At 31.4% G+C, this 27,165-nt stretch overlaps 1 protein-coding gene across 5 annotated transcripts in view; it reads right to left on the bottom strand.

The window, feature by feature from the left end:
• Positions 1–729: 729 nt before the first annotated feature.
• The window catches only part of LOC127739394 (bifunctional arginine demethylase and lysyl-hydroxylase psr-1-like), a 42,002-nt gene continuing 15,566 nt past the window's right edge, over positions 730–27,165 (bottom strand). For all 5 annotated transcript variants that reach the window (XM_052251162.1, XM_052251142.1, XM_052251153.1 and 2 more), the window contains 9 exons: positions 17,657–18,235; positions 16,308–16,386; positions 15,168–15,309; positions 12,523–12,635; positions 8,910–9,012; positions 6,999–7,106; positions 4,318–4,463; positions 3,904–4,044; positions 730–3,359 (listed from right to left, as the gene is read on the bottom strand). In XM_052251162.1, coding sequence (XP_052107122.1) covers positions 3,228–3,359; positions 3,904–4,044; positions 4,318–4,463; positions 6,999–7,106; positions 8,910–9,012; positions 12,523–12,635; positions 15,168–15,309; positions 16,308–16,386; positions 17,657–18,213 — 1,521 coding nt within the window. In that variant the 5' untranslated portion in view covers positions 18,214–18,235 and the 3' untranslated portion in view covers positions 730–3,227. The remainder of the gene's footprint in view (positions 3,360–3,903; positions 4,045–4,317; positions 4,464–6,998; positions 7,107–8,909; positions 9,013–12,522; positions 12,636–15,167; positions 15,310–16,307; positions 16,387–17,656; positions 18,236–27,165) is intronic.

The following is a 27,165-nucleotide window of genomic DNA, read 5'->3' on the forward strand; positions in this document are numbered from 1 at the left end:
GCTATATGCTTTAAAATATGGTGAACTATTTTCAAATTAATATTATCGTCCACCTCTTGCAAAGATTTAAATCAAGAGTGCACACTCGCCTGTTTTACTTATCATCGAATTCATGTTGAAATTCTGTAATATAAAGGTTACATATGTTGACCTGAAGTTGTTTACATTTCAATCATTTTGTGTCTGGTGGAGCTGAAACATTTTTTGTAAATCCTTTAAATATGGTAAGTATCAATTTTAAACCAAGCAAACAACTCCTGAAAATCAACATAACAATACAGGATAAAGTCTGCTTTTAAAGGGAGGCAATGCACATAGGAATGTCTATACAACCTGTCTATAAACTTTATTGCCCAAAAGTACATAGATGTTGCCCAGGAGAAAATTTTCAGGTTTAATCATCTCATCACAACTCCAGTAAGTATATTTAGTATGTTTCTATTGAAAATCAACATGTACGTTTTTATCCCATTTGAACCAAAAATACTACACATAGGTACAGTAGTCCTAGGAACATATCTGCAATGTCCATGTCAAGTAAGTACTAAAAAAAAGTTGTCTTCGAAGGAAATGATTAATGTATGGTAGAGCATGCAAGATTCAACTGTTTTTTTTTACACAAAACCTTGAATAATGGTCAAGCAATCTAGAGAAAATTCTCAGAAGTTTTCTGAGTATTGCATAGCATTTTGTAACAGAAGGTCTTTAAAAAACAAAAAAGCACAACACAAAAATTAAAAATGTTTAATACCTCACAACCAAAAATCAAAGCTTTCAGCTAAGATAACATAAATCATAATAAAAAAACAACAAAACAAGGCTTATAACAGGACTTTTCACATAATTAGCACTATTAACAATAAAAAAAATCCATTGTTTTTTTTTTATTTTCTTGTAGGTAGCAGTAAAATTTATAACAAAACACATTTTCCAGGCTTTCAAAAGTTTGAAAGATGTACATGTAGTTAAAAGAAGAATGTAAGAATTAGTAAACGCAACAAAAGTGGCAACCAATAAATTACATATTATTAAAAGTACACAGAACACAACTTACTATATCCAAACAAAAATATTCTTTATGACAATAGCTTTATAGTCCTTTGGCCCAGATAATCTTAAATAAGCTACACATACAGGATATCTGGTACTTCTACATTTACATGATCCCTTTTGTTGTAGTGTATCTAATATTATAACTGATTTGTTCCTGTATATGTACTAAATTTTTATGAAGACAAGATATCAAAGGTAACAAATTCTGAAAATATACACCTATCTTCACTGACTAGTTTCACAAGAGACATATCCATGTTTATTATATTTTCAAGCGACACTACATAATATATCAAAGAACGTTAAAACAAAATAAATAATAAAAACTTATTCTATATATAATGGTTGTAAAACTGAATTATCTCCCTTAACCTAACAAATGTAGTAGTAGCTGAGAAAAGTTTGATGGAAATTTTGTTGGATGTATGGAAGGACAAGGTAAATGCAATATTGTTCCCTTTCTTAGAGATGGGGTATAATAAAATTCATGTTACTTTTGCAAATGTTATGGTTTGCAACAAGCAAAAGGAGTTGCATTGAGTAAAGGTCATAGTATAATGATTGGTTTCCATTTTTTTTAATTATGTTATTATATAACCAATGTTAAATACATATTACAAAAAAGTGATGTTATTCACTTTAAACAATTTATCAATATATTTTAATGAACATTTGGCACAAGTGCTGGCTACAGTATATAAAAATACACCTCAGAATTGTGATATCTCCATTCAAATTTTTAGAAATGAAAAGATGAGAACACAAAACAAATTTTCTTGATCCTGTACTAAATATTTTTCAATTAACATAGTTCAAATTCAACAACCAACTTCATTCAATGCAATTACATAAATAAAACAATAATAATAAATTATAAGTTGATGAAAAAAGCATTATGACAAAACTGAAATAACATAAAACCCTGAATATTTGAGGAAAAAAGTTTACAAGTAGGAATGATATAAAGATGGAATGTCATGGTAACTCATTTCTAGTGATTCTCATTATTTAAGAACTAGCTCAAATTAATCTTGCTCAAATTCATCAAAAAACAGAAGCCTCAGACATTCGGCTGTTATCTGCTCTTTGGTCCGGTTGTTGTCTCTTTGGCATATTCCCCATTTCCATTCTCAATTTTATTTCAAGTTATATCAAGTTATATCAAATAAGTAAAGAGATCATGTTTCCATTTAAAAATTAAAACTCAATCCTTAACATTCAAATGTTGAATTTAATTATTATATACATAAAAAGCTGTCAAGGTCAGAGGCAATCTTCAATCATTTGCAACATATTATCTTGATGTGATGGGACACATGAGCCTAATATCAAAATCTTATGTCAAGGGTAATAAAAAATGATGTCTGGGCAAGATGCTGGCAGGTAATTCATTAACCCACATGAGTCTGTCCATTTAACATTATGGAAATGCAGACATTTCAAATGAAAGACTTAATTCTAAGACCTGAACCCATTGGTGGCCTTGTGCTGGTTTCTGCTCTATGGAGGGGTTGTTCTCTCTTTGACATATTCCCCGTTTCCATTCATTATTCTATTGTTTAAATGTATTTACAAATATCTATTTATGTATTTCTTAAAGCTATGGCACTAGTGGACATTTGGCAAAGATGATAAATATAAATCAAAATGATAATAACAATATATTATATAGTCAGTAAAAAAATATATATTTTTTTATATTTTCTATCCACAAGATGCCTTAATCTTCTACAAAAATGTTTGGTACATTATGACATAAATTATACATTTTCTGTTTCTGGCATAATGAGTTCTGGTTTCTGTTGATCCAAAATTCATCATTGCAAATAAAGCAGTGTTTTTAAGGATATTCCATCATATGAGGAACTGATTTTTTAACACAAGAAAAGGTGTAAATGGACTGTACTACAATCAACTTGTCTTTTCAAGGCAAAGGTTTTAATAAATAAATAAATATAAAAACAAAATTCAGACAATAATGTGTGGCTGAGTTACTGGGTACATATTTATAATTCATTCACCTTGTAAGATTAAAATTCCTCACAGTAATCTTTAAATGCAGTACACATATGACTTAAATGCATCATGATTTCAAAATTTGTATAAAATATCAAAAAGGCTGTTGATGTAGCAATACAGGGATTGATACACCATGATTTTTTTAAAGAATGATGTTAATTCTTCTTGTTAAAGAGCCGTCTCATCATTCGCTCTGTTTTCTGTGCCTCTTCTTCATCCCCCATCATCTTCTGTGCATGTCTTAACATGTTATAAAATCCTTGCTGCTTAGGGCTTAGTTCTATTCCCTGAAATAAAAGAAGATTTCAGTATATTTATAAAAGCCCGATTAAAAGGGTCAACTTGTATAGAAATATGGTCATCCCTGGACTTTTTCATTCCTACCATCCTATTGTTAGAATTTAGTACCATCCTATTGTTAGAATTTAGTACAAACAAACACATATTTTATAGGATACAAATTTGGACAAAAGAATGCTTTTCTAGAGTGGATCATGTTTGGTAAATGCTATGCTCTCTAGATATTTTTTTACTACTTATATACTTAAAAGGATAGTCACATTTTGGGAGCTACAAAAAGCCAAATTCTCCCAATTCTTCCCACTTTCCCTGTGGCAGAATTATCTTTATCTGTTCGTGTCCGATTCTCTTCCATTTTTGTATTGTTTTCATACTGTAAGTTTGCCTCGTGTTCTATTTTAATTATATATGAAATATTTGCTACTGGACACAAAATGATCAACAGCTGTACAGTATTATATGTGACTTTGAATCTTGTCCATTAAACCATTGTTAACTTTGTTTCAATTGTAATTGCATTTGTATACAAACCTTCTGGAAATGTTTGATAGCATCCTCAGGACGTTTATGATTCACCAGGAAGGAGCCATATTGAGCATGAACATCCCAGAGGTTAGGATTTAATTCAATAGCTTTTTTATAGGAATTTTCTGCTTCTTCTATCTTGTCTAGCTAAAAATATATCAAATGCCAATATAAAGTTAACTGAACAATCTTGACTATACTCTGGAATGAAAGAATCATTATAAAATACAAAGATTAACCAAAACAAAAGGTATACACAATTATTTCCAGAAAAAAAACTATTCTAGAATACTGTAAAATTAGTGAAGTTCAACCAAAGCACCAAGAAAAAAATTACTTACAGCAAGATGAGATATGGTTTAATCACAAAACAAAACCCCCCAAAACACAATGAACATTGTCCACATACATAAATATTACCTTGTTCAATAAATCTGCTTTATTTAAATAAGCCAGGACAAAATATGGATCTTTATCTATTGCTTTCTGTGTTAATTCTAAACCTTTCTCTGGATGGCCGTGCTCTCCATATGTTTGACCTAGTTTCATCATAACCTCTGTACTTTCTGACCAAAAAATGAAACAAGAAATTATAAGGTATTAATTAGCATCAAATTAGTCACATAAAAGGTTTCTGCATATTTAAAATAGTATGACATTGTTGTGGAATCAATGGTTATACAACATTCACATCTAAAATTCAAAAATCTTACAATTTATTTAATCCACTGATGTTTTCAAAAATTTGATTTGTAATAGTTTTAAAGGTGCATTAGTAACAAATTAGTTTAAGATTTTTAGTTTTTGTTTCAGACATTTATAAAAGCGGAATATATAAATAATATTTCGCTGTAAACAGTCAGTTTGGTTTAATTTTGTCAAAACAAGCTAAACATATTGCTGATGTATTTATTATTGGCTTGCAAGTTGAATCTGTATTCATGCAACCCTTAATAAGACCCTTAGTGGAGATAAGAATATCAACATTGAAAAGTCAAACAAGGAAGTTAATGTCCTTTAAAACACATATCATGATTTCATCAAATATAAATAAAGAACAATTTTCCAATGTTTCCCACTCATACACATATTATATCTGTCAAAGGGTGATAACTCAAAATTTGTTTTTCTTTTTTAAAATATACGCTACAAGAAATATAGGCATGAGATAGCTAACTGTTATTTTCCATATAATTTCTAATTCCAAGGGGATTCAAACTCCTGTACAAATACTTGATCAGCACTGATTTATGAACTCTTCCAATATCAGGTTGCTGATATAAACCTTTGATATAAATTTCATAAAAATTTGAAAGGAAATGTAGGTGTAAGAGTGCTTACAATGCAATGTTCAATATAAATAACATTTGAAAAGGAAATTATTCCTGTAAAAGTAGTTGATTGGCACAAATTTTTTAACTCTTCCAAGACATTACTGTTTAAACCTTAGATATTATGTAATAAAAATCAGAAAAATGTAGACAGATCATTCATAATGAATTTTCCTATAGAATTAAAATTTCCAAGGGACATATCTCTTGCTAATATAATTGATCAGTGCTGATTTTCAAATTCATCCTTGACATTGCTGATTTTCAAATTCATCCTAGACATTGCTGATATAAACCTTTGACATAATTTTCATAAAGGTTTTAGTAACTAAGGGAATATCTCTTAAAAAGTAAATCTCAAAATCATCCAAATCAAAACTCATACCACATCTTATTTATACATATTGACCTGTATTTTATAGTCTATGGTCAAAAGATTTGATCAAGTGGAACTTTAAATTCCCTCCAAGAATAAAAAAAAAAACATTTTTGAGGTAACTAGAGGCAAAACTCTTGAACCCATCAAAATCAAACTTGGCCATGAGTTGGTGTTCATATTTCAAAAAATCTGGTCAAGTGGTAATGTTATTTTTATCCAGAAACCATAATTACCAATTTTAAGGTAACTTACTAAGGGCATAACTATTGAACAGTAAAAGTCAAAACAATCAAAATCAATCATGATCTTTATTTTATGGTCCATATCATTGTGTTTCACAAGTTTCAAAAGATTTGGTCAAGCAGTGTTATGTTATTCTTACAGACCGACAGACATGTGCATCACTACATACACCCCTTTTCTCCAGGCAGGGGTATAGATATCCATATTCTTACAGACAGACATGTGCATCACTACATACACCCCTTTTCTCCCGGCAGGGGTATAGATATCCATATTCTTACAGACAGACATGTGCATCACTACATACACCCCTTTTCTCCCGGCAGGGGTATAGATATCCATATTCTTACAGACAGACATGTGCATCACTACATACACCCCTTTTCTCCAGGCAGAGGTATAGATATCCATGTTCTTACAGACAGACATGTGCATCACTACATACACCCCTTTTCTCCAGGCAGAGGTATAGATATCCATATTCTTACAGACAGACATGTGCATCACTACATACACCCCTTTTCTCCCAGCAGGGGTATAGATATCCATATTCTTACAGACAGACATGTGTATCACTACATACACCCCTTTTCTCCAGGCAGAGGTATAGATATCCATATTCTTACAGACAGACATGTGTATCACTACATACACCCCTTTTCTCCAGGCAGAGGTATAGATATCCATATTCTTACAGACAGACATGTGCATCACTACATACACCCCTTTTCTCCAGGCAGGGGTATAGATATCCATATTCTTACAGACAGACATGTGCATCACTACATACACCCCTTTTCTCCAGGCAGGGATATAGATATCTATATTCTTACAGACAGACATATGCATCACTACATACACCCCTTTTCTCCCGGCAGGGGTATAGATATCTATATTCTTACAGACAGACATGTGCATCACTACATACACCCCTTTTCTCCAGGTAGGGGTATAGATATCCATATTCTTACAGACAGACATGTGCATCACTACATACACCCCTTTTCTCCAGGCAGGGGTATAGATATCCATATTCTTAGTGAACTTTGGATACTCTTTCACACAGGTGTTCGCCCCCATCAATTTTTAAAACTTAATTCTACTATTGTAAGAATAAACAAACCTAAATGTATAAAAAATATAAATACCTGGTAGTAATTTATGAAGTTCCTCATAAAGATGAAGTATTTCTGTATGAGTATCTGCCTTTTCTTTTTCAGACAGTTTACCATTCAAACTGTTCCTTCTGTTCAGTTCTGTCAAATTCAATTTGTATTTTGTAATTCTTGATATAATTGTTATAAACACTATAAGACCATCTAAATTACATGTCTATAAAATGAGGATATTTCATATAAAAAAACAGTACCATTTGGATTTAAACATGGCAATCCTTCAGTCTGTTTGTATTGGTCCATACATAACATGTTACTTGCATCCTTACTTGTCATTGCATGATTGTCTCTTAATATTCCTTTCACCTGTGACTCGTGGAATACAAGTATACATACACAAAAAGTTAAAATCAGTCTGAGACATGAATCACAATATACTGAGGATTCATTTATATCAGAGGCAGATTCAGGGGGATGCCAAGCCCACCCCCTAATGGAATGCACCCTCCCTTTAAAACTCATGAATCTGCTTCTGCAACTGTATATCTGTGGGTGCCAACTTTTGTATGTTTTAAGGAGAAATTGTTTTTTCATGGATATTTGATTTCTTGGTTTGTACAAATTCTATTTACAAATCCTTTTACACTAAAATACATGATTTACCTTTACCTACAAAGCAGAAAAATTAGTACCCTCATGAATAAAAATATGAATAAATTGCTTGAAATGAAAAGCAAAACAATGAATAACATAAAAATTTCAGTAATAACTTAAATTCATACATGCATTAAATTGAGAAAGGTATATTATAATGATATGTCCAATTCTACATCCAAATTGAACATTCGATCCTCGTCATTTAGACAACTTTTACACATTCGAACTTGTATTTCTATATCCAATAAATAAGATCTTAGCTTACTGAAGTAGTAATGAAAGAATATCATTTAGCCTATGCATGACCTAAAATACACCATACTGCAAGGAAGGAAAGCATCATAGGATCTATTGATTAAAATGCTGTACTAATAACTGCTACTAAATATAAAATTCTGAAAAGAGATGGGAGATTACTATCAAAAGGAAGATTGTAAAAAGTAAACTGACCCTAATAGAAGATGTTTGTTCATATTAATTGTAAAGAGGTTGATAAATACATGAATGACCAACCTAATAAGCTTCTTTTTACTATATGTAAAAGTTACCACAGTGACTTGGGGCAATTGCATAACTTAAAATGAACTCACCAAATATAAAATGTAGAGTATGATGCTTTTAATGCTCAAGAAATATTTTATAAAATTAGACCATGAATTTTATTAAAAAAACTATTCTACTGACTTTATCAAGGAACTGAAATGGTGATGCCAATATGGATATGATCATTATATAAGCAAACTGGTTAAAAATTAGGAAATAAAATGGAGTATTATTATCTAGCAGGAGAAGGTAAAGGAAATAACAATTTCATCTATCATGTCTAACTCTGGGAAATACGAATTATTCCTATCCCATGCAAACAAATTCAAATTCAAACCTACTGTTCACTGAAATAAAAAAGAATTTTAAAACTGGAGGACTAGTCCAACTTGGTTTTATCCTGCAATTGACCTTTCTACTATACAAATACAGGTGTACAGATAGGACGTCAGCCGTGCTTTTCTCTCTGTTCCTAAAGCTCGGCAAATAAATTTGCTTTAATATATTTTCCTACACTGTACAGATATTGTATATGTATCCAAATACATATTTCCATCTCCATCTCTTTTTTTCCTTTCACCAATTTTTTCAGTACAAAAACTTTCTAGAGTTATCTCCCATTTAACACTGATTTCCCATAAAAAAAGTGTCATATAATTTTCAATTTACCAATTCAATCAGTGGACATTGCTTGTGCAAAATTTTCTGTCTTATTTTATATTTAAGCTTAGTAAAAAGACCAACCTTCATAAACTAATGTTTCATGTTTAGTAGAAGCTTTCTTTCTCTGTATACCAATAGCCACTGTATCACCCATATTTATTGTACCATGGTAAGTCCCCTCTGGCTGTCAACAATTAAAATGCAGTATATATGATTATAAAGAAATTAAAGCTCAAAGCAATCTCAGCTAAAAACTTGGAATTTATATAATACATAAACTTAGAAGACTAAATAACTTTCAATTTAGGCAGCATAAAATAAATGGAAAGTAATTCATTGGATTGGTGAAATCCTTAAAATTCAAATTCTAGAAAATCGTTATATTCAAGTTCTTTTTAGAAGGAACAAGGATTAAGAAATAACGAAATGCGTTGTACTGTAAACCAACGTATTTTCCTTGGATCCCTTTTTATTTTTAAGCTATGTCTAGCCGACTTCTCTGCTATTTAATTTCACAACTTCTAATTTTGTTTGCATATTCATATAGATATATCTATATTTGCGTTATTTCTCTCCTTGCTATCATGGTGAAAATTAGTTGGATTAAGAAACACAGCAACACAGCGGGACACTATCATATGTTATTGCTATCACTGAAACACATCACCAAATAAAAACTAGACAAAGTGATGCCCCGCACTCCACTCTGAAGTAACTGTATTATAACAAAGTCAATGTAGGACTTTCTTTGAGATATTATTGTGTCTGGGAGACACAAAAGATGCCCCCGCAGATGCAAAGTGTTATTTTAAAATACTACTTTTGCTGTTAATCACAGGCTCAACAAAAATGAGGAAAAAAATTAATAAAAATATTCCTCTCTATACTATCTTTTGATTGTAAGTAGCTTCTGTCCAAGTTTGGTAAAAATCCAGGATAGTTTATGAATCTAATAAATGTTTTAAAATAAAAACTTAAACTGTAGACTGTTATGTAATGTTAACTGGAAGACAAGAGTGCACACGCTGAAATGTCTCGCCTTCTTTACTAATCATTGATATTATGTTGATAGTCCTAAATATAAAGCTTTATTACAACTGTCACATAAACTTAACATTAACCAAGTAAACTAAACATTGACCAATGAACCATGAAAATGAGGTCAAGGTCAGATGAACCATGCTAGGCAGGCATGTACAGCTAACAATTCTTCCATACAACAAATATAGTTGACCTATTGCTTATAGTTTAAGAAAAACAGACGAAAACACAAAAACTTAACACTGAGCAATGAACCTTGAAAATGAGGTCAAGGTCAAATAAAACCTGCGTGACTGACATATAGATCATAAAATATTTCCATACACCAAATATAGTTGAACTATTGCATATAGTATTAGAAAAAAAGACCAAAACTCAAAAACTTAACTTTGACCACTGAACCATGAAAATGAGGTCAAGGTAAGATGACACCTGCCAGCTAGACATGTACACCTTACAATCATTCCATACACCAAATATAGCTGACCTATTGCATGCAGTATTAGAAAAAAAGACCAAAACTCAAAAACTTAACTTTGACCACTGAACCATGAAAATGAGGTCAAGGTCAGATGACACCTGCCAGCTAGACATGTACACCTTACAATCATTCCATACACCAAATATAGTAGACCTATTGCATACAGTATAAGAAAAACAGACCAAAACACAAAAACTTAACTATAACCACTGAACCATGAAAATGAGGTCAAGGTCAGATGACACCTGCCAGTTGGACATGTACACCTTACAGTCCTTCCATACACCGAATATACTAGACCTATTGCTTATAGTATCTGAGATATGGACTTGACCACGAAAACTTAACCTTGTTCACTGATCCATGAAATGAGGTCGAGGTCAAGTGAAAACTGTCTGACGGGCATGAGGACCTTGCAAGGTACGAACATACCAAATATAGTTATCCTATTACTTATAATAAGAGAGAATTTAACATTACAAAAAATCTGAACTCTTTTTTCAAGTAGTCACTGAACCATGAAAATGAGGTCAAGGACATTGGACATGTGACTGATGGAAACTTCGTAACATGAGGCATCCATATACAAAGTATGAAGCATCCAGGTCTTCCATCTTCTAAAATATAAAGCTTTTAAGAAGTTAGCTAACGCCGCCGCCGTAGCCGCCGCCGCCGCCGGATCGCTATCCCTATGTCGAGCTTTCTGCGACAAAAGTCGCAGGCTCGACAAAAAACTAAGTCCATTTATAAGTAAAATACGGAAAAAATGGAACAAAATTTTAACAAAATTTCCTTTTAGATACTATCTTATGATCACAAACAAACTTCTTTCCAAGTTTGGTACAAATCCAGGATAGTTTAAGAAAGTTATTAAAATTTCAAAAACTTTAACCACAGAGTGAATGTAATGTTTCCTGGCAGAAAAACTAAGTCCATTTAAAAGTAAAATACGAAAAAAATGGAATTTTTTTTTTACAAAATTTACTCCTGGAAACTATCTTATGATCACAAACAAACTTCTTTACGTTTGGTACAAATCCAGGATGGTTTAAGAAAGTTATTAAAATTTCAAAAACTTTAACCACAGAGTGAATGTAATGTTTCCTGGCAGAAAAACTAAGTCCATTTATAAGTAAAATACGGAAAAAATGGAATTTTTTTTTTACAAAATTTACTCCTGGAAACTATCTTATGATCACAAACAAACTTCTTTCCAAGTTTGGTACAAATCCAGGATAGTTTAAGAAAGTTATTAAAATTTCAAAAACTTTAACCACAGAGTGAATGTAATGTTTCCTGGCAGAAAAACTAAGTCCATTTATAAGTAAAATACGGAAAAAATGGAATTTTTTTTTACAAAATTTACTTTTGAATATTATCTTATGATCATAAACAAGCTTCTGTCCAAGTTTGGTAGAAATCCAGGGTAGTTTAAGAAAGTTATTAAAATTTCAAAAACTTTAACCACAGAGTGAATATTTGTGGACGCCGCCGCCGACGACGGAATGTAGGATCGCTATGTCTCGCTTTTTCGACAAAAGTCGAAGGCTCGACAAAAAGGACAAAGTCCAACCATCTCCCAAAAGAGAAAATATTAATAAAAATCAAAACCCTGACCATATGCTCACATTCAATGTATGTACAAACAGCCAGCAAAGGGAAAACTTCCTCCTAGCATTCAAACTGTAGGAGGAGTTATCTGGAAACGCTATGCACCTCTTATGCAAGTAATTACACCAAAAAATGACAAAGTTCAACTATCTCCCAAAAGAGCAAATATTTATAAAAATCAAAACCCTGACCACATGGATACCTTCAATATATGTACAAACAGCCAGCAAAGTGAAAACTTCCTAGCATTCAAACTGTAGGAGTTATCAGGAATAACTATATACCCATAATGGGATGGACGGACGGAAGGACGGACAGGGGTAAAACAATATGCCCCCAACTTTTTGTTGTGGGGGCATAAAAAACCTGATACATGAACCTTGACCTTGATTATATATATTACATCTATTTGAGATCAAAGATTATCAAGAATAAAATTTGGACCATAAAGATATAGCCAAATAAATATTTATAAAATATATTTTGTTTTATTTGTGTTGAGAGAACCAGATAATGAATTTGACATAGACCAAACTATTTTAAGATAACTATAATATGTACCAAGTAAAGAATTTCTCCAGCTTTCTGAACACATTCTATTGGCTTTTCTGATTCTGGCAGTAAAGGATACACCTTCTCAAACCATTCAATTTGTGTAAAACCTGGGTAGACTCCTTAAATAAAAGTAACTAAAAGTTAAACATATATTCATAAACACCCTGTAAGTATATCAATTAAAATAAATCCCATATAGTGCTTGCCAATTCAATTTTCACTTAATTCAAATTGTACTTAGACCAAAGGTTACACATGATCTAAAAACAGTTACCTATTCTGGTGTATACAGATAACAAAATGAATCCATTCCAGTATCAAACAAGTTGATCTGTGAGCTTTTGCTCACAAATGATATCCCTGCTATAAGTATTTATAAAAATTGGAAGTTGATAAGCAATGGATGTGAAAATGCATCACTTAAGCATGCTCACATGAAGTCAGATTACAAATTTCAGAAAGCCCTGATTTTGAGTTCCTAAGAAAAATGTGAAGACTATTTCCATTTCATACATTGCCATAATGTGTGAGAATATATAAGTATTTGGTAAACAGAATGTTGTTAAGTGATGAATCTGAAAATATCACCAGGCATATCATGCTCACATAAAGATTGATACCAAACTTCAGGAAGCTATGGATAATAGTTCCTGAGAAAATGTGATAACATTTTATACATTGCCCTTATCCAATGTGTAAGAATACATAAAAAAAACAAGAAATGATTGTAACAGGATGCTGTTACGAAGTCTCCCAAACGAAGCTCCCACAATTCGTAATTCCCATTAGTGATGCCTGGGGACTAACCCTGTATATCATTCAAATCATCTTGGCATGACAAACCAGAATATATATGGTTTAGGGGTGGGGATCTCAACCATTAACAAGATACTAGAACATTGGGGGTGGGGGGAACCCCTGGGGACTGACCCTATACGTCATTCAAATGTTCGAGACATGATGAACAGGAATATATATGGTTTAGGGGTGGGGATCTCAACCATTTACAAGATATTAGAACATTGGGGGTTGGGGGAACCCCTGGGGACTGACCGTATAAGTCATTCAAATGTTCGAGACATGATGAACAGGAATATATATGGTTTAGGGGTGGGGATCTCGACAATTTACAAGATATTAGAACTTTCTAAAATGGCAGGGGGTCAGGATGACCCCTAGGGACTAACCCTATATATCATTCAAACTATCTTGGTATGACAAACCAGAATATATATGGTTTAGGGGTGGGGATCTTGACCACTTACAAGATATTAGAACTTTCTTAAATGGCAGGGGGTGGGGGTGACCTCTGGGGACTAACCCTGTATATCATTCAAACCATCTTCGCATGACAAACCAGAATATATATGGTTTAGGGGTGGGGATCTTGACCACTTACAAGATATTAGAACATTCTTAAATGGCCTGGGGTGGTGGTGACCCCTGGGGACTTACCCTGTATTTCATTTGATGTGCTTTATCATGACAAACCAGAATATATATGGTTTAGGGGTGGGGATCTCGACCATTTACAAGATATTAGAACTTTCTCAAATGGCAGGGGGTCGGGATGACCCCTGGGGACTAACCCTGTATTTCATTTGATGTGCTTTATCATGACAAACCAGAATATATATGGTTTAGGGGTGGGGATCTTGACCACTTAAAAGATATTAGAACTTTCTTAAATGTCAGGGGGTGGGGGTGACCCCTGGGGACTAACCCTGTCTTTCATTTGATGTGCTTTATCATGACAAACCAGAATATATATGGTTTAGGGGTGGGGATCTTGACCACTTAAAAGATATTAGAACTTTCTTAAATGTCAGGGGGTGGGGGTGACCCCTGGGGACTAACCCTGTCTTTCATTTGATGTGCTTTATCATGACAAACCAGAATATATATGGTTTAGGGGTGGGGATCTCAACCATTTACAAGATATTAGAATTTTCTCAAATGGCAGGGGGTCGGGATGACCCTTGGGGACTTACCCTGTATATCATTCAAACCATCTTAGCATGACAAACCAGAATATATATGGTTTAGGGGTGGGGATCTCGACCATTTACAAGATATTAGAACTTTCTTAAATGGCAGGGGGTGGGGGTGACCCCTGGGGACTAACCCTGTATTTCATTTAATGTGCTTTACCATTTAGAACATTTTCAATTAAAAAGATTGTGTCTATCACAAATGGTTTTCAATTTATAATCATTTGAAAATTTAAAAAAATAAAATCCCATATAGTTCTATAGTAAAACCCTCCTTTGTTTTTGCCCCCCCCCCCAAAGTACCCCTTTATAAACCCCATTGCACAAACAAAACCCTGATTGCACCACTAGACATGTTAGTCTAACATATTGTGAAACCCTAAGTTAATCTGACAAGTGGTTTTGGAGAACGGGTGCGGACAAGTTCAAATTTAAAAGCGGCGGAAGAAGAAGAAGAAGAATAATTATAATAATAAGAACTGAGCAAAACCAATAAGTCTTCCCAAACTTCGTTTGGGAGACTTAATTATTAAGAAGATATGTTATATATTTCCATATCAATGCTCTCAGAATGCAACCAAAAAAGTATCAAGAAATACATGAAATATTGAGATATTGTAGTGTTACATGTTGAATACAAGTTAAGGTGTTGAGACATACCTCCCGGAGGTGTATGGTTTACAGGATATAAAAACCATCTTTTTTCTCCATAGATCACACCATTCCAAGCATCAGCATGCTTATGGAAGCTTACACCACTACTAGAGGCTCCCAGGAAAAATATACTATCATCTCGCCCATCCTTAAAAATACATTCATTTGTGATCACCTAGATACTTTGTTTCAAACCTTTCATAACTTTATTGCCTCTCATTTTCTTAAAATCTTGTTTGGTTCTATGGTATAATTCTATATGTTTTATGTTCAGACATTGAAAACCATTAGGACCAACTAAAGTACGAATTGTACCTGTATTAATATATTGTTGAAATTTTGAATGTGACCCAAAACATGCAGTTTAAAATGTTGGGTTATTCCCCCTTAAATCACAACTTTGATTTGATATTTATTTAGTCAATAGTGTACCATACAAACTTAATGAGTAACAAAATCTGACCTTTGAAGTCAACTTCTGGATTATACAAAATAATTATTCTCAAATATAACTTTTGTTTTGGTGAAATACATATTTTATGTGGAGGTACTTTTACAGAATATTGACTTTTTTTACAATTGTTATAAAAAAAATCATTTTTTTTTCAATCAGTTGTAACCTATCTTTACTGTTAAGACTTACATTCATAAAAGGCAAGAAAGTATTGCAACAGTTTTATTTCATTTGGACACAGATAGTCTCAGTTAGAACTAAATACCTAGCCAACATGTAAATTATTGTAGCAATGGCATAAAGCCAAATCATGCCACCTTTTATTGTATTGTCATATTTAGTACATTATTAAGAAAGTTAAAATATGCATCAGAAAATTAACATTAATGACAAGTATGAATAAACCAATACGTTTGGACAAAACTGCCATAAATTTACCCGTGCCTACAGTAGATATATAATCCACTTATACATATAAGGTATACAATGAAGACAAATCAATGCATTTTATTTTCTCCTTCTTGTGAATCAAACAAAGTATGTTTACTTTTATTCTATAAATGGCCATTCGTCTCTGTTTACTCAGACAGTTTTATTTACATTTAATTCAAAATATTTTACTTCTTTTGTGTTGTTAGTAGATTTGAGTGGTTGTAAAATATTTTGAAGTTGCATTGGTAATTATACTGTACCTTTATTTCAAAATATTTTGGTGGTTTTAATGTTGTTGGAAGACTTGAATCATTGTAAAACATTCTGTCAAAAATGTACCTGCAATTAAATTGAACAATTAGTATTAATACGTAACCAGCACTTGGAGTTTAATGTTAGAGTATTTGTAGAAGTAAATTGAGATGTACAATTAACTTTTTGATGACTATCCTGAAAGAATATAGCATGTCTTTATTGTTCTCTTGATTAGAAAACCAATAAACAATAATTATAATAAATACTTCATGATAAAACCAAACAATCAAACACTTCAATATAAATCACTTTTCCATTTGATAAATTTTAATCAGGATCAAACAATCTAACATTTAAACAATGTGGAATTGAGCTTATGTATCACTTTAAAATAGTATAGTGGGTAGTTAATGTAATATCAAATGTCAATTACCTATCAAAACTCCCTAAAAATAAAACTAGTTAGAAAAAGACAATGTGTCAATAAGACAATATGCCCAGTGTCCTATCACACTATAACATTTCAAGGTTCAGTGAACTGTGAAATCTAGGTCAAAGACCTAATTTGGCATATATGTTCAACTGTTCCTATCAACATGAACAATAGTACTAAGTTTCAAGTTGATATGACCACAACTTCATGGTAAAATACCTTACCTAAAAACTTTAACCTGATCCATATTAACACATTTCCATGTGTGGTCCAACCCCTAATTTGGCATATATTTTAAAAAGTTATAAAGAACATAAGTACTATAAAGTTTCAAGTTTAGTTGACCGCACATTTATGGTTAACTTAATAATTCAGTTATGTTAAATGAAAAAAAAAGAAGAAATATAAGATTTTTTTCTTCCAGCATCATAATAGTTGACTAGGAACAATATATCTTTTAACACTTAATTGTTAGAATCTAACTTTTCTAAAGCAATGTGTCATCTCTGACATCATATTGTTTCTTATGTTATTGTAATCTGTATACATGGAAGGATTAAAAAGTAACTTTATTCAAAAGATTTTTGTAACAAATACAGTAGATTTTTCATGGCTAATATTCAGTATGAAAAAAAAGAGATTTAGTGTTAAAAGGTCAATGAGAAGGCAACACAGAACAAAAATCCATAAGTCACATGTATGGCATATTTTACATTATCCTACATGTTCAGGACAGGACATGACTGCAAATTTATACATAAAGTAAAACAAAACAAAGGCCCTGTAACATAATGTTAGACAGTATATACCATATATACCCTGGGTTTCAGTTGATTTTAACACTGGCATATAAGGCAGTCATTCAGAAACAGAACTATGGCTTTGTTTTAGGTTTTCACAAAGCCATCTACTAATACTCACAATGGTTCTCCATGGTCATCTTTAGACCTTATCAACTGGTCTACAAACTTAGTAAATGAACTCTCCACATTCCCATTACCACCTCTCCTGACAATTTCTAGTGAGTTTCCTGAGTAAACTAGCCAGTCACCATATTCTTTTTTCAAGCTTTCCACTGACCATGATTCTGGTGTTGTCCAACCTGATGCATCATTGTCAAATGAAACTATGAGAGGTTTTTTAAACCTGAAGTCTTTCTCAAATTCTGCACTGGTGAAGTATTTTGCATTTTTACGGGTAACTGTACACTTCGATGAACCATACTTTTGAAGCACATTGACTGAAGCTAATCGCCATCCCCCTTTTGTGGATATTGAAGGAGAGTCTGAATTTGGCAAGGTTTTAGGCAATAAGTCATTGGTATAGACAACAAAAATGGATAAAAAGATGATGGATACAGCTCCTATAGACAATGCAGTGGAAGACAATCTACTTTGTGATGGAGACTCTGGTGTAGACTCTTCTTTGTTATTTTGTGCTGAACCATTCTTTACATGTTTGGTCTTTCTGTTTTTCATACTACCAAGATACCAATATGTACTGAAAAATAAAAATCCATATTATTTCAGATGAATTTTTGACTAAAGCTAAGATTGGATTGAATTAGTATTTAATATATATCATTTTTTTTTAAATCACTACAAGAAAACATATATTGTTCCTCAGATCAAATTGCATCTAGTAATTAATGTTGCAACTACTATCAGTATTTTAGTATTCCTGGTATAATTTTTAGTGAGGGGATATAGTAATTTATCTTACCTCCTATACATTTCTAGGAATATCATTGGTTAAAAGCAACCGCACTTTCATAATTATAACATGACGATTTTAGCAGAATTAACCACAGTCCAATCAAATTTTGTATGAAGGCTACAAATATGATATTAAATTAGATTTAGATTAAAGTGATGAACCAAATATTTTTGGGGAAAATATGGATTTCATTATTTGTGTTTTGCTTAGACTATTTTTTAGTAAAATTACAAGATTTCAATAATTTTTTTAAGAAGGGAGAAATTGATAAATATCTCAGTTGAGCTTTTAGATGGAGAAATTAAGGTTGTTTAGGTGGAGAACCAAGTCTAATAATAAGTGTAATAATGATGTATACAATTTATTTTCTATGAATGTAGTAAATATGAATTTTGTGTATGATTCAAATCTAAGATAGGACCATTTCACCAATTAATTTTGGTGAAAATCTGTATTCCTGTTGAAAAAAGAAGGGTTTGAGAATTTCTTCAATTTTCCAGTAGCCTGAAAATGAATGAAAGCAATTAATTCTAAAAACAACAGTCGAAAAATCTTGGAATGCTATCTGCTAAATTGAAATTTATCAACAATTGACTGTTTTCTTATTTTCAACATTTACATTGCTGTATATTGACAGAATATTAAATAAGATTATATGCACAGAGACCCATGGTCCTGAGAGTTTCAAGCATATTTCATTTCCCTAAAATTCACTTCTTTATAACAATTAAATTTTAAGTTGGTCGAAATAGTTACAGAAAGTTAAAAGAATGGGGTGTTACAAATTGAGTTTCTTCAGTAAATTCTACTTTTTGAAGCAAGATTTAACTGAAATTAAATTACTGTCACAATAAAGTGTGGTTTTGTCATAATGGTTGGAGTCCCGGGTTTATCATTCATGTGGTTTACCGAAATAGAGTTATTGTTTTATTAAAAATATACAATAAAAAATAACTTTATAATAACATCAAAATTTTTAAGAAAGTAGATTTACCTGAACAATGGCTTGTTAACCTATGTTAAATATGTAAATTCTTGTAAATATATATTTCACTTGTCAAAATTATTCCAGGTAACCCATACTTGATGTATATCACATTGCCGATAGCAATGATTATTTTTTTCCCCCTGATATCAACCTGATTAATAGGGACAATTAACTGTCTTATAATTTGTGTACATGATCTAAAATTCTAAAGTAAAACATTCAAATCACTAAATCTCCTATATAAATAATAGAATTTTATACTAATCATCTCTCAACCAATATAACATTGTAATAAAGCATATATAAACAGAATTTAAAATAGTAAAAAATTAACCAGAAATTAAATAAAGATAAGAGAGGTAAATAATGGACTGTTATTGATATATGAGCTGCATCGGATAGAAATAGACCTTATGCAAATGAATAGCAATTCTTCAGTTAACTTATTTTGGGTTAAAAAATCTCTATGCAAAGTCTGTGACTGTTTAAAAAATTGAGTTGATGTAAGAAAACAGACCAAAATTCATCTTTTATTTCGTATTTGAATGTTCTAAAATCAATCAAGTCTTATACAAGTACATGTATATGGGCACTTGCATAAGGTCGATTTCTATCAGACACAGCTCAAACTATTCACTTTTGAACAAAATAATATAAACAATCCTACCTTTCAATCTAAAATAAAGAAGAAATAATAACTTAGTTTCTGTACTATCTAAAAAATTGTGTATAGTAATAAACATTGAGTGTTGTTCTTTTTTCGAGAGCTTCTTAAGTCTCTAGGTTATATTAGCCATCTACACAGAGGTAAAGTAATCACAACAGTACTGTCTTTTAATGTAATATTTACATAAATAATTATGATGAGGTAATACCATGCATTACATCTGGACATTGTTGGTATACTATGAGGATTACGAGGAGGATTATTACTGTGAGGCTTCATTGGAGGATTATTACTGTGAGGCTTCATTGGAGGATTATTACTGTGAGGCTTCATTGGAGGATAAGGTAACAATAATGATTTTTTTTCCCCTTAATTTTTCAAGGGGAATAATTTCTGAAATTTGAGGGCAAAATTACTATATGTTTGAAAGTGGTAATATCCTTGTTATCTAAGTTGTTACAGTCTAAAAATCATCACTTTATGGCATAAATACAAAACGTTTTAAAAAGAATTTTTGGAAGCTACCTTAACATGATTTATGAATTCTCCTTTGTTAAGCTGTCAACTGAAACTGATTTTGAAACCAAATATTCTAGATCTTATAATTTGCTAAAAAGACCTTTTGTGACTTTTTTCAAAGTGTTATTATGCTTTACAATAATTTTACACAAAATGTTTCACTATAGACAAACATGAATAAAAAAAAGAGGACAAGGAATTCAACTGACAAAAAATATGAATCTTTGCTCCATGTTAAACCTTAGAATAAGTATACAAAATCTTTATGATCTTCCAATTATATATATGAAACTTCTAGTTTTATTTTGAAACCTTTAAGTTCATCAATTTGCTTTTTTTAGAGACTCAATAAAAAAACAAACAAGTACTTGGAATTGCTCAATAATGATATGCCCTGCTTTAAGTTTTTGGTAAACAGGGAGTCGAAAAGCCATGCCCTAACGACAGTCTGCACCAACATTTTTTCCAACTACTAGTCCAAAGACCAATATTCCAGCATTGTTCTTATTTGTCTAAACAAAATTTTGCAAATACTTACTAGTCTGAATAAAATTTTACTAGTCTGGGACATCGAACTAGTGGCTAACGGAGCATAATGCCATGCAGGCGAAAGCACATCACTGCAGGTATAGCATGCTCACATGATATTTGACTTCAAATTTTAGAAAGCCCTGATTTGTAGCTCCCAATAAAAAGACATGAACATTTTATATGTATAAGTATGTGGTAAACAGGAAGTTGCTAGAGCCTAGATGAGTGATAAATCTGAAAATGCATCACAGGGTATATCATGATCACATGAAAGATTCATAACAAATACCGGAAAGCTCTGGTTGTAATTCTCAAGATAGATGTGACAAGACTTTAATGAGGGGGACCATCCAACCAACAAAGACATAAACCAGCAATATACCGGTATATCATTAGGGGTGGTGTTATAAAAAGTAAAATCAATGACAATAGGTGAATATTAATCTTATTATTCTCTAATTTGTAGCTAAGTGTCTGGTCTGAAAGTCTTATTGTAGAAATCTCCCAAATTTTAGTCAATATTGGGAGGATTTAAAAAGATTTTGAGACAGTTGCTATCATTTTATGTATTGATAACAGTAGCTATTACTGGCCTTTTTACCAGGTGAGAAAAAACAGGATATTCATTCCTTTAAGATTAACTTTAATAAAAGACCTTTGCTCACTCATAAACCCTCATAAAAATTTTCTTTCCATCTGTGCCTTTTATTTTAACCATTGATTGTCTCACATTTTGATCTTTAATAAGCGATCATGATGTAATACAGTTCAGTAACTATTTCCTTGTATTTTTTTATAACACAATAAATTGGTATTTATGTAAATAACTGCTATTTTACAATGAAAAGGTGTTTCACTGAGAACTAGTACATTCTTGAAGCATGTCATAATATTATACACACATTTATTTTAACTTCTTTTAATAATTGAAATTTGTTCCCAAAAACAAATTATCATTTTAAATATGCAGCTTTTAGAGTGGGTTCTGAAGGAAAACAATGTCATTCTTTCAGTGCCGACGGACATTCTGTGGCATAATATAACTTTTAAAAAAAAAATGTTTGAAACAAGGAACTATTTGAGTCTGGAATAATTTTTAATTCTGGAAAATTGATATCAGCTATATCATAGCAATCACATGTTCCATTGTAAATGTTGACTATTTTACTATTCTAATATATACATATTTACTAGTGTTGTCAAATTGAACAGTTTTGACTAACCAGTTACTCGGACAATCTTTCGACTGATCATCTGGTCAACCGGTAGGCAAATTCGTGTTTTAAAGGTCTTCAGTACTCTACAAATGCACAGTTTTATAATAAGATGAGTTGAAATTTATACTTGGACATTATAAGGCTTGGAATTGAGCAGTCCTGGTGAAGTTTTATTTCTAATAACCCAATACTACCAATTTGTAACAAGTGAAACTGCGAGCTACTGCTCACTGATGATATCCCCTCCCAAATACTTGACGGTTAACAGGAAGTTGTTGAGTGATGAATCTGAAAACGCATCACACAGTATAACTGACTTATATAAACCCTGAAACCAAATTTCAGAAATCCTTGTAATGTAGTTCCTGAGAAAGATGCGACGAAAAATATTCATGGGACGGACTGACGGACAGACAGAGGTAAAACAGTATACATTACTTTTTTAAAGCGGGGGTATAATAACTTCAGATTAAGAAGATGAAAAGCGTCTTAATCTTGGCGAATTGACAATGTCTTTAATTGGTGATTCATTGTTTCATTTTCTCTGGTGTCCAAGAAAATTCTGTGGAGTGTTTTGAGATGATTAACATGTTACTCGTACCACACAGTATTATACATTAATTCCATTCACATTTTTATATAGGTCTACGCAATATTAAATCAAAGTAAAATAATGACGTAGATCATAAATTTAATCAGGCTACAACTGTTCAAAATACATGTAATTATGTTTACTTGAGCCGATGGACAAGTCGTCTTCGTGTTAATTAATTTTGTAAAATTGGAGTTTTTTCAAGGTTTAACAATAGTAATCAATATACTGGACAATTGATCTGTCAAATTAATGAGCTAGACTATCATTTCAAAAATTAATTAATGATTTCAATACACATTTTTATCAAATCTATTAAAATTGAAAAAGGTCTCGTTTACTGGTTAGCATTTTTGGTATTCTATATTTGGTCCTTCCGTTAACCGACTAACATTTGACAATACTAATATTTACAAATCCACTTCACAATTACATTTCTTGACCTTGAGCATATTGTATATCTTTTAGATAATTTTATTAGTTTTCAAGGCAAGATATAGGCAAAACACTAAATATTGGGGGGAAAAATAATCAATATTTAAGGGCAATAACTCTTACAAGGAGGCAAACAATGATTTCAGTCATATTGAAATTATTGTAGAACTTGTAGGAGATCTTGTATTGCTCATGTCTGCCATATGTTGTTCACTTTAAATTCAAAAACACCAAAAGTGGTAAAAATCTTTATTCATGGACCATATTACCCCTATAAAGTGACTTCTCATCATGTCAGATGTTAATGTGCCTGTCCAAATTCATGGAACATTGTCATAATAGTTATCTATATATCTAATAAAAAATCGTCATTTAAGAAATTTGGTCCTGATAGCAGATCTCTGATAATATCTAATTAATTTCTAAGACTGGGGCAATTTAAAGTTTAAACATATTGTTAGACACTTATCTACTGATCAAGATGTCTTTTAGTTTTTGTGTTGGTGAGTTGATGTCTCATTGAGGTATACCCCATATCTATTTTTTTTTATCAACATTTTCAATATCCATGAGTAGCACTAGCTTGATGTTATAACTAAAGTATGATGCTGTAACACTAAATATCTGGTCTTTCCATTAGAAAAAATGCATCTTCATGGATTAAGATTTTTATAGATACTTAATACAAGATTATGTCTGGAAGAACATTTTAAAGCTGTCATTAATAAAATTCTATTGACTGCTTACTGATTTAAATTTCCTGCTATGGATTTAAGAGAAAAGTTACATGAAGGATGGTAGTATTATGTGATATGAAACAGTTTGAAAATAGCGTAGACTCTCAATTCCATCATTAAAACATCTTGGATTGTAGACATGTATGTATTAGATACACCTTGAGGGTGTTAGCCTGAATGGGTGTAACTAATTTACACCAAGATATTATTGTCAATGCAGATTGATAGTTTAGATTAGTTCAATAATTTAGAAGGGGGTTTTTCAGCGATTTGACCATATGTTATTGAAAAGCATGATAAATGCAGGGCATCCAATTTCATTTACGGACATCTTGGTGTAAATACGGATAGATTTGAATCTAAATAAACAATCAGCTGGTGACAAAATGATTTGATTGAATGATTGGTGTTTAACTCAACTTTCAGCACTCTAAGCTATTCCATGGTGGCCGGTTTTTACTGTTTAAGGAAGAAGGTGTGTCTGAAGAGAACCACTAACATTTGGACAAAACAGCGATTTTAAGAAATTTCTTTTTCAAATCCAAGAAAATATGATGCATTTGACTGTAATACAACATTCACAATAGACCTATGAAATTTCATTATGAATTTTCCTAACTGTTCAAAATATGACTTATTTAGATACAATATTAAGCACAAAATTAATTTAAAAATATTGACTTAATTTCTCAAATATCAGTAAAGACAACAAAATGTTTGTACAGCTTTCAGTTTTAAACCAGACCCCTTTTCTCAAAGTGGTCTGTTCCTATTAACTGCAAGTCAAGAAATAGGCTGGTTTAAATCAGACTAAGTCGTGAAAACAATATATAAATATAAGAGGATTTCATTTCTTTTATAGTATGGTTGATAACACTAAATCCTAATGTTATTTTACAAAACTATTCAAAGTAGGTGGATCAAACACAAGTATTTTACTTAATGATTCACAATTATTATTATTATGATCAAATGAGTGAACTAGTAATCTGTCACCAAGTTAAAAATAGAGGCGAAAGATATTATAGGGACATTGAAACTCATAAGTCGAAAATAAACTGACAAAGCCATGGCTAAAAAAGAAAAAGACAAACAATAGTACACAAAAGACAACATAGAAAACTAGAGACTGAGAAACACAAACCTCACCAAAAACTGGGAGTGATCTCAGGTGCTCCAGAAGTGTCACAAGCAGATGCTGCTCCACATGTGGAAGAGATGAAGACAAGAATAGGTTAACAACGTCCATTGAATCAAGGAATCAACAAATTTCATTAAAGAGAAGTTTTAGGTTCTCTTTCAATACATACTGTTAATTTGGCTCAAATCCTACAAGTCAGATTTGAATCCATAAATGAGTGTTTCATATTAATAAAAAAAAACTTTCTAGTGATATCACGACTACAAATATTTAGCCTCAGCTACAGCTGGCTCATCAAACTCATATATACCAAAACCTTCTTATTAGTTTCCATATACCTTATAAAGAAACTAACAGAAACATTATAACTCTTTATTTTCCAGGGATGTAACCACTATATATTTCTGTCATCAGCCACTTCCAAATTTGACTGATATACTGCTACATAGATAATACTGGGAAAGGAGAGCAATTAAAGGCAAATCATTTAAAAAAAATAAATTAGATGCTCACGTAGCTATTCTACTGAAATAAACCAATCATGAGCTATTTCCTAAGTTTGTTGATATATTAATTCCCAAGAAGTGTTAATAAATTTGTACACATATCTTATTTCTGAGAAGTATGGTATGGAATCTTTAAATAATTCCAATATTTATAGTAATTTTGTTTATAAATTCAGTAAATATTTACTGAATTATTTTACAAATATGAATTTTACTGGCATTTGCTCTGTCTAGAAAACTTACAGTTCAAGTTAAATTTGCATTTCCAGATATGTAGCTCCATGAAAATTCTTCAAAGAAAATTTTATTCTTGAAGACCACATGTTCACCCATCAATGTCTTCAGTCATTTTCTTTGTGGTGTTGGGTTATTGCCTTAATAATGTATTCTCAATATTTCTTTTTAATGGTATTTGTATTATTATTTTTTTTTTTAATTTTAAAATTTCTAAATAATGAAATTTGACTTTTTACATCATTTAAAGGCTGTAATTCTTGTCTTGGAATAAAACCAAAGAGAATTTTATGAACATTAAATTACTAATTTGTATATGCAATCAACAACAATATTTAATCTTAAATTTGAAAATATTTGTATTAAACCAACAACTACCAATAAAATAAAATCACCCTACCTTGATGAAGATATTTGATTTAGTTTAACCTTTCTCCGTTTACCTTCTTACAGGAGAGAAATAAAAATTTGTTAATTCCACAGATGAAAAAATCAATGCTGAACTGAGTGTTAATATACAATGGATGATGGTTAAAATATGTTTGACAAATTTAGTTTTTAAATTGTTTAAATATTCACCAAAATAATTTAAAAGATATTTCATTTACAGTTTAAAAACTTTTTATCCAAAATCTATCCGCGTAACATGCTGAGAATTATAAGCATTAAAGAAAATAAAACCGAATTTAGATCTCAAGTCAAATAACCCTATCAATGAGTTTAACTAGGTAAGAAAAGTATTAAGCCATCACAAAATACATATTAAGTTTACAGATTTGACGATTTAAATTCATTTCTTTTATAAGTAAGTGCATCTTTTATTAGTAGTAAATCAGGTAATTTTCAAACGATGAGAGTTGAAAGACATTTAATGAATTGAAATATTGTTTGTTGGACACATTTGGATTGAATATTTAACAAAAAGATAACTTTAGTACCTCTTGAGGAAAGATTCTAGATTTAAATCTAAGTGAACAGTGAGCAGACCTCTCACTTTCCATCAACATAATTTTGCTATTTGAAACCCCTAAAATACTTTGGATCAAATTAAGCGTACAGTGAGCAGAGCTCTCACTTTATCAAGAATTGTTTTACTATTTGAAACTCAAAAAATGATTTGGATCAAATTATATGTACAGTGAGCAGA

This window comes from Mytilus californianus, unplaced genomic scaffold (genome assembly GCF_021869535.1).
Source record: "Mytilus californianus isolate M0D057914Y unplaced genomic scaffold, xbMytCali1.0.p SCAF_1, whole genome shotgun sequence".
Classification (NCBI taxonomy): domain Eukaryota; kingdom Metazoa; phylum Mollusca; class Bivalvia; order Mytilida; family Mytilidae; genus Mytilus; species Mytilus californianus.